General features: G+C 48.1%; 1 protein-coding gene across 1 annotated transcript in view; it reads right to left on the reverse strand.

The window, feature by feature from the left end:
* The window catches only part of LRRD1 (leucine rich repeats and death domain containing 1), a 31,346-nt gene that overhangs the window by 6,410 nt on the left and 8,201 nt on the right, over window positions 1–16,735 (reverse strand). Inside the window, exons 2-4 of the mRNA XM_040352343.1 lie at window positions 5,279–6,802; window positions 3,818–4,016; window positions 717–878 (exon numbers count right to left, since the gene is read on the reverse strand). Coding sequence (XP_040208277.1) covers window positions 717–878; window positions 3,818–4,016; window positions 5,279–6,787 — 1,870 coding nt within the window. The 5' untranslated portion in view covers window positions 6,788–6,802. The remainder of the gene's footprint in view (window positions 1–716; window positions 879–3,817; window positions 4,017–5,278; window positions 6,803–16,735) is intronic.

Below are 16,735 nucleotides of genomic sequence, written 5' to 3' on the forward strand. Positions count from 1 at the left end.
TGCAGTTTCAGAAAGTGCACCACACCTGCAGGAAAGCCACAGGTGCACTGCATTGCACCCGTGCTGTGGGTAAACCGCAGCGCATCATTGTGAAAGCAGCCTTAGGCCCCTTTCACACGATCGGTCCGACCAAATCGGACCCTCCAGAGGCGGGTCAGTTCGCATGTGTTGCGCTTTACAAGTTTCTCACTCACTCACTCCATTCACCTCTATGGAGCGGCAGATGTAAACGGACTTGTGTCTGTTTACACCCACCTACCTCCAATCCGATCCACTAACAAAACAGAAGGGGATCCGTCCCCTTCCATCTGGGCAGATCAGAGGGCCCATAGAGTAAAGTGGGCTGTGTCTGTGTCCGCTTTGCATATGCAGAGTGGACACGAAACATGTCATCCACCCGCTCCGCTCATTGTCACCTGAGATTGGTTACCGAGTCGCTTAAGTGCCCCTCGCTCCTCAAGAGGTTGGGTATCCCTGCTTTAAACAAAACAAAATAGACTACCACACATTTATAAAACACAGCAGCGTGCTTTACACATGTGAATTGCACTCCGCTGTCTATTCTGTGGATGTTGGATATGTAAACTGACTAAAAGATTCTCATATCTTTTTTTGTTGATATAAGTAAAATATAAAAAATTTTCCCCAGCGAAAAATAATGGGTAGTCTTTACTACATGATGTTCTTGTGGCCCCTATATTCATATTTCTGCTCACCTTCCCTGATGTCAGTAGCCTGTAAGTAGCACCCGATAGGATAGAGCTGTCTCCCTTCACATACAAGACGTGGAGGTCTCCCCATCGGATTTTTATCAAGATCAATTATATGCAGTTTCTTCAGGCGGTGGATGTCTCCAGGCAATGAAGTTAGCTTGTTACCTATAAAAGATGATTTAATTATATTGTCATATCTGCACCGTGAGTTGGAAACAGAAGTTGAGGATGCAAATAAGAACAGCTAAGGAGTGCAGTGTTACAATAATATAATATCCACACATGACAGAATTGCTTCTCCATGATCAGTACTCCCCATCGTCCAACCCAAGCACTTACATGCATCTGGTAAATGAAAGAAAGTGGTGTGCTATGAAATAAATATTATTTATAATGATTAAGAGCAAAAAAATAAACGTTATTATTATTTAATTTAAAAAATATAACCTTTATTATTATTTAATAAGTATGCAAATTTATGATCAATTAAAGTGTGTATATTTCCTAATAATATACACCTCTCACTTGTTCTATTTTGGTCTAATGAACCAAATATTTAACCACCAAATATTTTTTAGTGCATTTTTAGTTTTGCAGAAACACATTACAGTCCATTTAACATGGTTTCCTATGGATGTAGTTCACATCTGTGCATTTTATGGAAAGGTTCAGGGTATATTTTCTTGCTTTTGGTTCCATAGACTTCAGTGGTTTAAAGATGTGTATTGAAAAATGCAAAATGAACCTGCAATATGCTCACTGCAACCTGCACACGTGTAAATCAGGCCTAATATCTGCTCAAAGGGGCAGATCCACAGACAGAGTACGCCGGCGTATCTACTGATACGCCGGCGTACTTTCAAATTACCCGCATCGTATCTTTGGTTTGAATCCTCAAACCAAGATACGACGGCATTTGGGTTAGATCCGACAGGTGTACGTCCTCGTACGCCTTCGGATCTAAGATGCAATACTTCGGCGTCCACTGGGTGGCGTTCACGTCTTTTTCCGCGTCGGGTATGCAAATTAGCTATTTCCGACGATCCACGAACATACGCGTGGCCGTCGCATTCTCTTACGTCGTCTCTAGTCGGCTTTTTCCGGCGTATAGTTAAAGCTGCTATTTTGCGGCGTATAGTTAGACTTGCCATGTTAAGTATGGCAGTCGTTCCCGCGTCGAAATTTGAATTTTTTTATTTTTTTACGTAAGTCGTCCGTGAATCAGGATGGACGTAAATCACATCTAAGTTTAAAAAAATGACGTTGTTGCGACGTCATTTAGCGCAATGCACGGCGGGAAATTTAGAAACGGAGCATGCGCAGTTCATTCGGAGCGGGGACGCGCTTCATTTAAATGAATCACGCCCCCTAATCGCCGATTTGAATTTACGGCGCAAATTCTTCCAGGATTCGATTTAAAGCCAGGTAAGATACGGCGGCGTAGCGTATCTCTGATACGCTGCGCGGGTGCAAATCTCTGTGGATCTGCCCCAAAGTGCGCAAAATTAATTTAGTAAGATGATTTAGTAACCTAAATAAAATTTATTATTATTATTTCCATTGGGGGAGCGTGAATTAATTGTTAACTCTGCACATGATATTTTTGCAGAACAGGCATAGAGCACAGGTTACTAAATGTATTTAACCTATTAATACTAAAAATAATAATACATTAAATACTAGGCATGTGCATTTCGTTTCGTTCCGAATCAAAATTCGGACGAATTTTTCATTATTCGGACATTCGGATGCATACGAATTCCCGATTTGCAATATTAATGAATTTACCGAATCCGAACGAACGTTTTCGATTCCGAATCGAAAACCCGCAGACGAAATTCGATCGGAATTCGAATTTTTTTTTTTTTCGAATTCCGATCGAATTTCGATTTGGAATTCGGAATTTTTTTTTTTTTTTTTTTTTTTTTTTTTTTTTAATTCCGATCGAATTTCGTCCGCGGGTTTTCGATTTGGAATTCGAATTTTTTTTTTTTTTTTTTTTTCGAATTCCGATCGAATTTCGAAATTATATTCGAAAAGAGACTATTTGTTGTCGAATCCGGTCTAAATACTTTCGAATTCGGCCGGATTTTTCGAAATTCGGTCGAAAACGAACGAGTTCCGAAAACGAATTTAACACATGTAACGAACCTAACTTAACGAAATTAATTAAATAACGAATTAAAACGAAACGAAACGAAATTTTCCCTTTTGCACATGCCTATTAAATACATTCGGTAACCTAAATCAAATGTACTATTGTTATAAAATGTATTATTATTTTTGGTATTAATAAGTGAAATTAATAAGTAATAAGTGAAATACATGGGGTTATGGAGTGAGGAGAAGGGGAGATTTTTTGTAGACCTGACATATTTGATGTCTTAGGGTGACCAGATTGCTCCTGCTTAGATACAGTAAGTGCGTTCTGTGACCCTAGGACAGGAAGTATGCTACTGGCAGGATTGAAAGAAAAAAAAAGGACCAACAGATAAAAATAAAGGAGAAAAAAATTATATGCCCACCACATCTAAGGACTGGCACGCTGAAATCTATTACATTTTTATTCTTTGGTTTAGATAGACTTTAATGCCGGGTTTACATCTGTGCAAATTAAATGCAGTTTTCACCGCATCCAATTGGCATGACATGTGAGTGTGACCGGCTCTCAATGGAGCCAGTTCACACATGTCCCGGGGGCCGCAGTGTGAATTCCAAAAGGGTCCTGTGCATTTTTGGGTCCGGTTCAGGTGTGATTCAGTTCCGAATTTTTGCCTGAATTCACACCTGAACCAGACCCAAAAATGCACAGGACCCTTGAACCGGTGAACAGGCATGCGCCGGACCTCAGGCTGGAAACTGCGGCTGCACATATGTGAACCCAAAAAAGAGAATATTGAGATTCTGCATTCTTTGCCTTTACGATTGTTTCTGTATGAGGGTTATAAATGGGTACATAGTACAAACAATCATGGGTCCATGATGACAGTTTAGCCCTGGTTGGTCAACTTGTTACCCTTCAAGGAAATGACCTTCCAGTTCTCTGCCAGTAATTTGGAAGGCCCATGAGAAGCCAAAGATATAAAGAGATCACAGGTATGTACCGCTCAGGTTTATGTGTTGCAGATCCTTCATATCAGCTATGGATGCAGGAAGGCAAGAGAGCCGATTGTTGGATGCAGATACATGCGTCAGACTTTTCATTTCTCCAATGTTGTTCGGAATTAATTTTAAATCATTTTCTGAGATGTCAAGACTCTTGAGGTTTCTCAGTTTACACAGATCGTCTGGGATATCTGTCATCTAAAAAAAACAAAGCGCACATTTAGAGGATGTATTGCATAAACATATATCGCATATTAAAGCCAAAATTCATGCAATATCAAACTATTACAATGCCAGTCTTTGCACTACATCAGGGGTCTCTACAGTATGCCCCCCTGCAAGATTTTGTCTGCCCTATGATGTAAGGGGAGACTCTGATGCAGTGGCGGCTGGTGCTCAAAATTTTTGCATTGCATGAATCTATGTAATGTCGCCGCTGCCCACTGTTCAGATGGCCGGCCCCCTGGTGAGTGCCGGCCATCTAAATAATGGCAGCTGGTTGGCTTTAGAAGGGTCTATCAGAGCCAGCGGCTCTGATAGGCTTTTCGATTACAGCCTGAGGGCTGTAATCGGCTTCCAAATAATTAACCAGGGGACGCATGGGGTGTGCGTTCCCTGGTTAACACTGACAGGCGTCTCAGCCAATCAGGTTCACCGGTTCTGGTTACCGGTAACCTGATTGGCTAAAGCGACATCGAGGGCGGGACTACTTCGAGAGATCGTGAAGGAGGATCCGAGGATGGCTGACCGAGAAAGGTAAGTGCCAGGCGGGGGGGGGGGGGGGGACAATCTGGTGGCATTTTAGGGGCAAACCGGTGGCAATTGATGGGCACAGTGGTGACAATGGCATGGCACAGTGGCGACAGATGATGGGCGCTCAGTGATTGATGGGCAAAGTGGCGACAATTGATAGGCACAGTGGCGACAATCGATAGACACGGTGGCTGCATTTGACATGGCACAGTGGCGACAATTGATGGACACAGTGGCGACAATTGATGGCACAGTGGCTGCGTTTGGCATGGCACAGTGGTGACAATTGATGGGCACAGTGGCGACAATAGCATGGCACAGTGGTGACAATTGAAGGCACAGTGGCTGCGTTTGGCATGGCACAGTGGCGACAATTGATGGGCACAGTGGCGACAATGGCATGGCACAGTGGCGACAATTGATAGCACAGTGGCTGCGTTTGGCATGGCACAGTGACGACAATTTTATAGCACAGTGGCTGCATTTTATGGGCACAGTGGCGGCAATTGATGGGCACAGTGAGGCTGCAATTGATGAATTTTTTTTTCGTTTGTTTGCTCCCCCCCAAAAAATTTAAGCACCAGCCGCCATGTACTTTTGTAAAATCTAGCATGCCCATCTCACTCCCCAAAGATATTTTTTTATAGTCACGTATATAAACATGAATGCTTGGACCAGTGAGCAAAGATTAGCAAATATTTGATTACCTTTGTTCCCTTCTCTTGCTTAAGATTCAGCGTTTCCAATGACAGAACAGAGCAAACCTCAACAGGAAAAGCTGTAAAATGATTGTTGGAGAGGTCCAGCTCCATCAATGTTTGTAGCCAACTGATTTGTTCTGGCAAGAACTGAATCTCATTGTCCGAAAGGTTTAGTCTCTTGAGACTCTTTAAAGTGCAGAGTTCAGGAGGGAAACGTGTAAACTTATTACACTGGAGAAGAAGATCAGTCAAAGAATCCATCTCAGACACGTTTGGTGGGACTTCACAAAGTTCATTCCTGCTCAGATCTAAGTAAATGAGATTGTTAAGCGTACACAAGTAAACTGAGAAAGTACTTAATTTGTTTCCACTCATCTCTAAGCGTTTCAGCTGCCTGTTGTAAACAATGGTCTCGGGAATGTTACAAATTTCATTTTTATTAAGGTTCAAATGTAGAAGTGTTATCATGGAGGACAAAGCTTGTGGAACCTCCGTCAGCTTGTTACCACTCAGATCCAGCTGGCTGATTTGCAAACAATTTTTCAATTCGATTGGAACGTAAATAAGCTGATTTTCAGCCCAGGAAATCGACGAAAGACTTTTAAGGTGAGAAAGTTGCTCTGGTAAAACCGCCAATGCGTTTCGGTCGACCTGAAGTTCCTTTAGGTTCTTTAGCCTGTAAATATTTCCCGGAAGAGCACACATATGGTTGCCACTTAAATTTAAATTTTCTAAACTATGACAGTTGCAGATGCTCTCCGTAATGGACTGAAGCAAATTATTAGAAATAGAAAAAACTTTGAGATGTTGCAGTTGCTCGATTTTGTCCGATAATCTGGTTATACGGTTGTTATCAAGGATAAGTTCTTCCAAGTTGGTCAATTTGTAAAGTTGGACAGGCAAAAAGGTGAGCTGGTTATTACTCAGTGACAGTTCTCGAAGGGCTTTCAGGTCACCAATTTCTTTTGGCAAACTTTTGATCTGGTTTCCACCTAAACAGAGCTTGACCAACTGCAGGAGCCTGAAGATGGGCTTGGGCAAGCTAGACATCCGGTTGCCATCTAAATTTAGCACATGTAAGTTTCTAAGATTGACAAATGACTCGGGCAACGTTTTTAGGGAATTCCCGCTAAGTCCTAAGATCTGAAGGGTTGCAAGGTCTCCAATACATGTAGGTAGTTGTGAGAGATGGTTATTGTTGGCAAATAGTTGTCTGATGTGTTGGAGGTTTGAAATGTCGTCTGGGAGAGATGTAATTTGGTTACGGTTTATGTTTAAGGCCTGTAGTTGTGATAGATGTCCTAGTTCAGAAGGCAGACATTGCAACCTGTTTCCTTCAATGGATAATTTCTCAAGATGAAGGAGAAGCTTCACATTTTGAGGCACGTGTTGGATCAGATTGTTGTCCAACTGAAGAGTCTTTAAGGTTGGGCATTCAAAAATATCGGCAGGAATTTCATTTAGCTGCTTACTGTTAAAATTGACAGTCGTGACGTTGTCCGTCTCTGGTGACATTGTTGCTTTCAAAATCTGTAGATGAAAGTAAATATAGACAGTTTACATAGACCAAACTTCCATGCTAAGGGCCAGATTCTCGTACAGCGGCGTATTGTTGCACGGGCGTAACGTATCCTATTTACGTTACGCCTCTGCAACTTAGACGGGCAAGTGCTGTATTCTCAAAGCACTTGCTCCGTAAGTTGCGGTGGCGTAGCGTAAATAGGCCGGTGTAAGCCCGCCTAATTCAAATGTGGGACAAGGAGGCGTGTTTTATGTTAAAGTGGTGGTTCACCCACACTAACAACATTTGAGCATTAAATTAGGCATAGTAGCGCGAGCTACAGTATGCCTGTATTAATTTGTTTAGTTCCTATCAAGAGGGAGGATGATTGACGGCCGGCTATGGCACGTCACGCTCCCCGAAGATAGCCGGAACAGGTCTCGGCTCTTCACGGCGCTATACGGCGCCTGCGCACAGACTATGCGCAGGCGCCGTGAAGCGCCAAGTCCTATTTCAGCTATTTCCGGAGAAGCGTGACGTGCCATAGCCGGCCGTCAATCATCCTCCCTCTTGATAGGAACGCCCATTCCCCGCGGGGAGTCGGAATCTTCTATAGAGGATTGCACAGTGAGTACCGGGCTAAAAAAATCAATACAGGCATACTGTAGCTCGCGCTACTATGCCTAATTTAATGCTATAAAAAAAAAATGTTTCATTAGGGTGAACCACCGCTTTAATGTTTTATGCGCATGCGCCGTCCGTGGACGTATCCCAGTGTGCATTGCTCCAAATACGCCGCAAGGACGTATTGGTTTCGACGTGAACGTAAATTACGTCCAGCCCCATTCACGGACGACTTACGCAAACGACGTAAAATTTTTAAATTTCGTTGCGGGAACGATGGCCATACTTAACATTGGTACGCCTCATATAGCAGGGGTAACTTTACGCCGGGAAAAGCCTAACATAAACGGCGCATCTGTACTGCGTCGGCCGGGCGTACGTTCGTGAATTCGTGTATCTAGCTGATTTACATATTTCTAAGCGTAAATCAGCGTATACGCCCCTAGCGGCCAGCGGAAATATGCAGTTAAGATACGACGGCGTAGGAGACTTACGCTGTTTGGATCTAATAGAAATCTATGCGTAACTGATTCTAAAAATCAGGCGCATAGATACGACCGCCCAGACTCAGAGATACGACGGCGTATCTGGAGATACGCCGTCGTATCTCGTTTGTGAATCTGGGCCTAAATCTACAAATCTATACTGTATAGCCACAAACCCTAGAGCAGAACTGTGTTAAAGAGACTGTATTGCGGTCTCAGTGTTATTTTACATACAAGGCCATTCACAACATCGCCCCCATCTACATCACCAACCTCATCTGCAGATATCGCCCCAAATTGTCCCCTCTGCTCCTCCCAGGACCTCCTGCTCTCTAGCTCCCTTGTTACCTCCTCCCATGCTCGCCTTCAGCACTTCTCCAGAGCCTCTCCCATCCTCTGGAACTCCCTGCCCTATGTCCAGATAGCCCCTGCCCTGTCCACCTTTAGGAGATCCCTGAAAACTCATTTATTCAGGGAAGCCTATCCCACACTCACCTAACAACGGTCCCCGAGCCACCCCCATCAAATCATTCTCTGCAGCTATTATCTTTTGTACCACCCCCCTTTAGAATGTAAGCTCCATGAGCAGGACCCTCCTGTACCTTTTGTATTGAACCAGTGGCGGAATTATAGGGGTCGCTGAGGTCGCCATTGCGACCGGGCCCCTTGCTGCAGGGGGCCTTCGAGGGCCCCCTGTATACTACAGTGCTTTGGAGGAGCGAAAATGAGCTCCCCGATCCCAAGCCGAGCTGTAATCTGCACTGTGCGGGGAGCTCATCACATTCATTACAAAGTGAAAGTGAACGTGTGTGCTCTTTGTCTCCCCCTACAGTGCAGTACCCGGCAGGAAGAGCTGCTAAGGTAAAAGACTGCCGTTTTTTATCTACTGTGTGTGTTTGCATGTGTATCTATGTGCTCATGTGTGTGTGCTCATGTTTATGTGTTCATGTGTGTGTGTTCATGTTTATGTGCTCATGTGTGTGTGCTCATGTTTATGTGTTCATGTGTGTGTGCTCATGTTTATGTGTTCATGTGTGTGTGTTCATGTTTATGTGTTCATGTGTGTGTGCTCATGTTTATGTGTTCATGTGTGTGTGTGTTCATGTTTATGTGTTCATGTGTGTGTGCTCATGTTTGTGTGCTCATGTTTGTGTGTTCATGTGTGTGTGTGCTCATGTGTGTGTGTGTGTGTTTGTGTGTTCATGTGTGTGTGTGTGTTCGTGTGTGTGTGTGTTCATGTGTGTGTGTGTTCATGTGTGTGTGTGTGTTCATGTGTGTGTGTGTGTTCATGTGTATGTGTTCATGTGTGTGTGTTCATGTGCCTGTGCATATGTGTGTAAGTGAGTGTGCATGCCATGTGTGTATGAATGTGTGTGTGCATGTATGTGAGTGTGCATGTATGTGTTAGTAGCGGTGCGTCCCCTCTCTCCAGCCACCCCCTGGCTGCGTTTGATGGCACAGTCACTGTGGCGGAATTATCAGGGTCGTGACAGTCGCAGTTGCGACTGGGCCCTGTAATTTCGCCAAGTCTGGGGGGCCAGCCACCCGTCCGTGTGAGACATCTGCCTGACTGTCAGTGTGTTCTGTTGGCTTATACAGAAGGGAGAATGCAGCTGAGGCAGCACACAGAGATGTAGGTAGGCAAGGCGGGGCAGACCCTGACAACAAATGAGAGATGGCGGGGGAGGAGCTTTCCCCTCTGCGGCTTCGTGTTTAGTTGGAGTACTTACCTGGCTCCCATGTGAGGCAAGGCATCCTGGCGGGAGAAGAAGGCACGGTGAAGGTCAGACCCGTGACAGAACAGAAGTCAATAGGAATTCGCGGGGAATCGATTAATTCTTTGACTGACGGTAAGTCAATTAAGTGACAGAGGCAGAGCTCAGCAATCGATGCCAACCTTCACCACCTGTGCCTCTTACTGATCCCAGGCATCCCCCCACCACTGATCTCATTCCTATCCCCGCATTACTTCTACAACAGAGGTGATGGGGGGTATAGGGATGAGATCAGTGATGGGGGGATGCCTGGGATCAGTAAGAGGCATAGGTGGTGGTGGGAGAGGATGGCACCGCCACCGCAGCCACCCCCCCTCAAGTAGCACCGCAGCCACCCCCCTCAAGTAGCACCGCAGCCACCCCCCCCTCAAGTACCACTCCTGCCACCCCCCTCAAGTACCACCGCTGCACCCCCTCAAGTACCACCGCTGCCACACCCCTCAAGTACCACTGCTACCCCCCTCAAGTACCACCACTGGTACTTGAGGGGGGGTGGCTGTGGTGGTACTTGAGGGGGTGGTAGCAGTGATACGTGGTAGCGGTGATACTTGAGGGAGTTGGTAGTGGTGGTACTTGAGGGGGGTTGGCAGTGGTGGTGCCATCCTCTCCCACCACCACCTGTGCCTCTTACTGATCCCATCCCCCCACCACTGATCTTATCCCTATCCCCTTATTACTTCAACAACAGAGGTAATAGGGGTGATAGGAATGAGATCAGTGGTGGGGGGGATGGGACCCCTAAGAGGCACGGGTGGTGGTGGGAGAGGATGGCACCAACACTGCCGCCGCAGCCACCCCCCCCCTCAAGTACCACCGCTGGTACTTGAGGGGGGGTGAAAGGGGTGATACTTGAGGGAGGTGGCAGCGGTGGTACTTGAGGAGGGGTGGCAGTGGTGGTTCCATCCTCTCTCACCACCACCCGTGCCTCTTACTGATCTCATCCCACCACTGATCTCATCCCTATCCCCCTTTTACTTCTACAACAGAGGTAGGGATGAGATCAGTAAGAGGCAAAGGTGGTGGTGGGAGAGGATGGCACCATCACTGTCGCCGCAGACACCCCCCCCCCTCCTCAAGTGAAATCAGAAACAGTGTTGTTTACTTTGTTGTACAGTGTGAAAAAATTAAGTATCAAAATCAGGCTTTTCAGGGGGGGGGGGGGGGGGGGCGGCTTCACGATTTCTTGCATCGGGGCCCTGAAGTCTCTAGTTACGCCACTGTATTGAACTGTACTGTAATTGTGTTGTCCCCCCATACATTGTAAAGCGGTGTGTAAACTATTGGCGCTATATAAATCATGTATAATAATAATTTTAGAGGTTTGTGTAAAGAGATCCATTAGGGTGAAAGCCGTCAGCGGGGCAGTTTCTGGGAGGGGACCAACTGCTGCTGTCTGTTGCTGACAATTTTTTTTTATCTGGATGTGACATCATCAGTGTGTGGCCTTCTGTCTATTGCAGTGACAGTACTGGGAGCAAGGATGAGCTCTTTGGCCAACACCTGGCACCTACCCATTCAAAGTGATGGAATGGGGGGTTGATTTAATAAAGGCAAATAGGCTGTTTACTTTGTAAGGGAAGTTGCACTGTGCATAGAGTATTTTACGACTTTATACGGCCGCAGTGTGGATCTTAATTGCCGGGTGGTCGTCTATATACGGCCTTCAGCCACTGGGGGGCGCGCGAGCCCCGCCAACGGCGGCACGCGCGTGCCCGGCGCATCACTGGGATGCCGATGCGCGTGCCTGGCGGCCGCGATGTACGCCAGGCACCCGCGATCGGCAGTTACAGAGACAAGGATGTGGATCTGTGTGTGTAAACTCACAGATCCACGTCCTGTCAGGGAGAGAGGAAACCGATCTGTGTCACCTCCCCCAGTCACCCCCCTCCCCCACAGTTAGAAACACTATGCAGGGTACACATTTAACCCCTTCCTCACCCCCTAGTGTTAACCCCTTCAATGGCAGTCACATTTATACAGTAATTAGTGCATATTTATAGCACTGATCGCAGTATAAATGTGAATGGTGCCAAAAATGTATCAAAAGTGTCCGATATGTCCGCCATAATGTCGCAGTCCCAATAAAAATCACAGATCGCCGCCATTACTAGTAAAAAAAAAAAAAAAATATTCTGTCCCCTATTTTGTAGGAGCTATAACTTTTGCGCAAACCAGTCGCTTATTACGATTTTTTTTTTTTTTGTAGAAAGATGTAGAAGAATATGTATTGGACTAGACCAGTGTTTCTCAATTCCAGTCCTCAGGCCCCCCCAACAGGTCAGGTTTTCAGGATTTCCATTATTTTGCACAGGTGATTTGATCAGTTTCACTGCCTTAGTAATCACCGCAGCCTTTTCATCTGAGGGAAATCCTGAAAACCTGACCTGTTGGGGGGGCCTGAGGACTGGAATTGAGAAACACTGGACTAGACTGAGAATAATTTTTTTTTTTTTTTTCGGCTATTTATTATAGCAACAAGTAAAAAATATTGATATTTTTTTCAAAATTGTCGCTCTTTTTTTGTTTATAGCGCAAAAAATAAAAACCGCAGAGGTGATCAAATACCACCAAAAGAAAGCTCTACTTGTCGGAAAAAAAAGGACGCCAATTTTGTTTGGGAGCCACATCGCACGACCACGCAATTGTCAGTTAAAGCGACGCAGTGCCGGAAGCTGAAATTTCACCTAGGCAGGAGGGGGGTATATGTGCCCAGTAAGCAAGTGGTTAATGCATTAAGGTGAAAAAACACCTTGCAGTCACCGACCCCCCCCCCCCCCGTTTTACTTACCTGAGCCCCGAATCTCCGTGGGCGCGATCCCGAGTTGCTTTGCCCCAGCTCTTGTCTGCTCTTCCATGGATGATTGATAGCAGCGCAGCCATTGGCTACTGCTGCTGTCAATCAAATCCAATGATGCGACACGCCGGGGGCGGGGCAGAGTCATACACTTGGCGGCTATGGTCGCAGAGTGTATCACACGGGAGCGCGCCCGCAAGGTAACCCCCCGCGAGAGTTGCCGTGGAACCCCAGAAGAGGACGATCGGGGCCACTCTATGCAAAACTAACTGCACAGTGGAGGTAAGTATAACATGTTTGTTTCTTTTTTGTTTTGTTTTTTAAACGAACCTTTAGTATCCCTTTAACCCTCCCCACCGCTCATCCCCAACCCTCTCCCGTTGCTCTTTCCTTGCTCTTATCCGGTGACAGTAATAAGCACAAGTTTCCTCTAATACTTTGATTTGCTGGCTTGATTCTTTGTATCCTTTTGAAAAGGTTCAGCTGGGGCGTGACCTAGACATGGCCGAGTGAGGAAGCTTGTTCTCTGAGCTCCCGGCCCCAGACCCCTATTTCTGGCAGAAAAACGAATTAAAATAGGCATGAACTCGTCCAAAAAGTACAGGACAAGAGCAGTGACTAAAGGGACACCCGTGAGCAAACATTCGGGGGAGACCCAGCGGTATTACGCACTCTTTCAAGGAAACTCACCTGGATCGATAGCCACAGCTCCACGAGGCTCTCCACGTGGCACACCGCGAGGAACACGGAACCCAGGTATTGAATCCCCGGCGCATCATCCCTCGGCTCTGCCCAAGTGCTCCGCGCCCGTAGCACCAGTCCATTCACCGGACGAGATGTCTCTCCAGCTGCTGCGGGATGATAGTCTCCCAGAACAAGACATTAGGGCGCTCCTGCAGGCCCTCCCCACACGCTCGGACATCGCAGCCCTCCCTACCCGGACAGGCATAGAGTCGCTCATCCTCCGGCTGGAGGAGACTCACAGAAGGGATATACAGGAGGTGCGGGGAGAGATCGCGTCCATAGCGGAACGGGTGACGACAGGCGAGGTATCGGTTACATCGCTAGAGGGCCGAGTGCAGGCCCTGGAGCAATCCCGCGATCAACACCGGGAAACGGCAGTAGGACTACAACTCCACCTGGAAGATATTGAAGACCAGAGCCGCCGTAATAATCTGCGGCTCCGTGGTATACCAGAGGATGTTGGTGTGGAAGATCTGGGCGGAATGGTGGAGGACATCTTCAGAACAGTCTTAGAGGAGCCAGAAGCGGTTGTCTTACTGGACAGGGCGCACAGAGCCCTGGGCCCCAGATCTGACGATCCGACCAGGCCGCGGGACGTGGTGTGCCGGCTCCACCGGTACACGCAGAAGGAAAACATCTTGCGCCGAGCCTGGGACCGGGGAGCCGTGGAGGTGGAGGGAGCTGAAGTCAAGATCCTTCCGGACCTGTCCAGAGCGACGTTGAAGCGCAGGGCTTTCCTGCGCCCCCTCCTAGATCTGGCCCGCCAAAAAGACTTTACGTACCGCTGGGGATATCCCTTTGCGGTGACGTTCCGCAAGGAGACGAGAGCCTTCACCCTGCTGTCCCCCGTAGACCTGCCGGCACTGTTCCGCTTTCTGGAGACAGACCCGATACCACTCCCCGATTGGTTGCAGCTCCTCCCGAGGATGACGGGCAGACCAGGAATTTCCAACAACCGTGGACCACTGAGACCCCGCCAGCGGAGAGGCGGATGGCGGCAGAGAGCGGCCCCGGGAGACGCACGTGAGTAGGCCCTGGGCCACGCATCCATCCACCCGCCCGGGCGCCCTGCCCTCGCCTCCCTCCCCCGCCCTAGCCGCCTGGCCTGCCCAAGGATCACTGCCCTACCACACACGACCTTGGTGTGGCTGACCGACCACTGCTCTCCGCTTCATCCCCAGCACCCCCCCCCCCCCCTGGCGCGGAACAGAAGTCATGGAGACCCACGGTGACCGGAGGGCACTTCATCACACGGTACACCCTGAGACAGGGCTTTACTTTTTATTTGTTATGCCACCCTGAGACTTGCGGGGGTCAGCTCGGTCAGTTGCCCAATACACGTACTGCACACCCCAATTGGCATTGCCTGAGATGTTAGCGCTTCCGTGCCTCCCACCCCCCCCCCTCCCTTCTGACTGCAGGTGGCCAACCTCTCTATGTGTGTCACTGTATGGGAACGAATCCCCCCCTCCTGGATTGTTTTTTAGTCCGTTGCAGAGGGACTCTGACCTGACCACCCTGGAGACGCTGGGGACTGTAAGCTGAAGCCCCCTACCCTTTAATCCTGCACCAGGTTTATTGACAGGAAGATCCAGGGGACTGGACCTCCGGAGGGGGAGAGGGTTTTGTTTTGGGGCAGGCCTAAGTTGGAGCCTGACCCCTAACCGCGGGTGGAGGAGGTTTTTCTGTACACGGCCGTACCCCGTGGGCGGGGGAGGGAAACTCCCATTGAACAGGGTGCTTTGATGCAGCGGGGATCCTCTCGGGGGAGGGGGCCGGGACCGGCGTGGGTGGGGGGTGGTGGGCGTTTGGGGATAGCCTGTGCCAACCACCACTCGGGGTGGTTATAACTCCGGTGGGGGGGTACGCACTGTTTGCACATTTTGTTGTTGCCCTTTTTATTATTATTATGTCTTATTTTCTGTTATCTCTCTCTACACTGCAATTATTACCTTGCCTGTTGATGTCTATGGTGAATGTACTTAACAAAATGACACGTCATGTTGATTTTGAAACTGTTATGCCTTTACAGGACCGACCATTTTGTTTCTGCCGGGGGTGGGGCAAAGGGGCGGGGGGCTCACCTACGGGCTCTGTCTACCCACCACCCCCATTTAGGACTGCGCTCGGTACCCAGGTACTTCCTGGAGAGCGTCTTAGCCGGAAAAGGCTTCCTTAGTGACCCTTATAGCTACCCACTCTAGGGACAGCTCTCTAGTTTCCTACCTATATTTCAGGGGAGTCCCTCTGGACCCCACCCACTGCCTACACTTGTCTCTTTTCTCCTTCTTCCCCTCCCACTTCACCCCCCCTTCTTGATCCCCACCCCACCCCCTCCCACAGACATGGACGTACTACATGTGGTATCCTTGAATGCCAAGGGTCTGAACATACCGGAAAAACGCAGGATGCTCCTGCACGACATGCGCCGCATGAAGGCGGACATAGTCCTACTGCAGGAGACCCACTTTAGAGATGGCTCCCTACCTATACTTAAAAACAGATTTTATCCCCATGTTTACCACTCTACGTATGCGGAGGCTAAATCTAGGGGCGTGTCAATACTCATATCCGCAAGAGTGCCCTGGACGTACAGGGACGCCAAAACGGATTCACAGGGCCGTTTTTTGTTCTTGAAGGGAGAGATCGGGGGGACGCGGATGACCCTGGCGAACCTCTATGCTCCGAATGACCACCAAGACGCCTTTGTGAAACGACACATAGAGCGTCTTACAAAATATAGAGAGGGACAACTGATCGTCGGAGGTGACCTTAATGTACCATTGACGCCGACGGAGGACACATCTTCCGGCGTCTCCTACACGTCACGGGAGACACGTAGACGTATTTGTGCAGCCTTACACTCTGCCCAATTGGTCGACGCGTGGCGCTTATTGCACCCGGGGGAGAGGGACTACACGTTCCACTCTCGTCCGCATCAGACGTACACCCGCCTTGATTACTTCCTGATCCCACACGAACACCTACACGCGGTAAGAGAAACTACCATTGGGTCAATAACATGGTCGGACCATGCCCCGATCACCCTCAGATATGCCATCACCGAAATACGTAAGACACAAAAGCCCCCATGGAGACTGAATGAAGGACTCCTTAACGACCCAGAGGTCCTAACAGATGTAGTTAGAGAGATTCGACACTATTTTGAGACCAACAACACACTAGACAGCGACGGAGGGGTAGTGTGGGAAGCGCACAAGACGGTAATTAGAGGAGTTCTCATAAAGCACGGCGCTCGCCTTAAACACCTACGGACGGCCCAACTGAACCAACTACTGCTTAAGCTACAAGGCCTGGAAACAAGCCATAAATTGACACCTACCAGACAACTGGGAACTGAACTGGACCTGGTACGGACGCAGATAACCGACTTATTGACCTTTAAAGCCAAAGCGGCGCTGCGAATTTGTAAAAAAACAGTTTACGAATCGGGAGACAAATGTGGCAGGCTTTTGGCCCAAACACTACGTACACAGAAACAAGCAACATACATCCCATTTATTACACCTGCCGGCGGCC

Source organism: Rana temporaria, chromosome 5 (assembly GCF_905171775.1).
Source record: "Rana temporaria chromosome 5, aRanTem1.1, whole genome shotgun sequence".
In the NCBI taxonomy this organism is placed as follows: domain Eukaryota; kingdom Metazoa; phylum Chordata; class Amphibia; order Anura; family Ranidae; genus Rana; species Rana temporaria.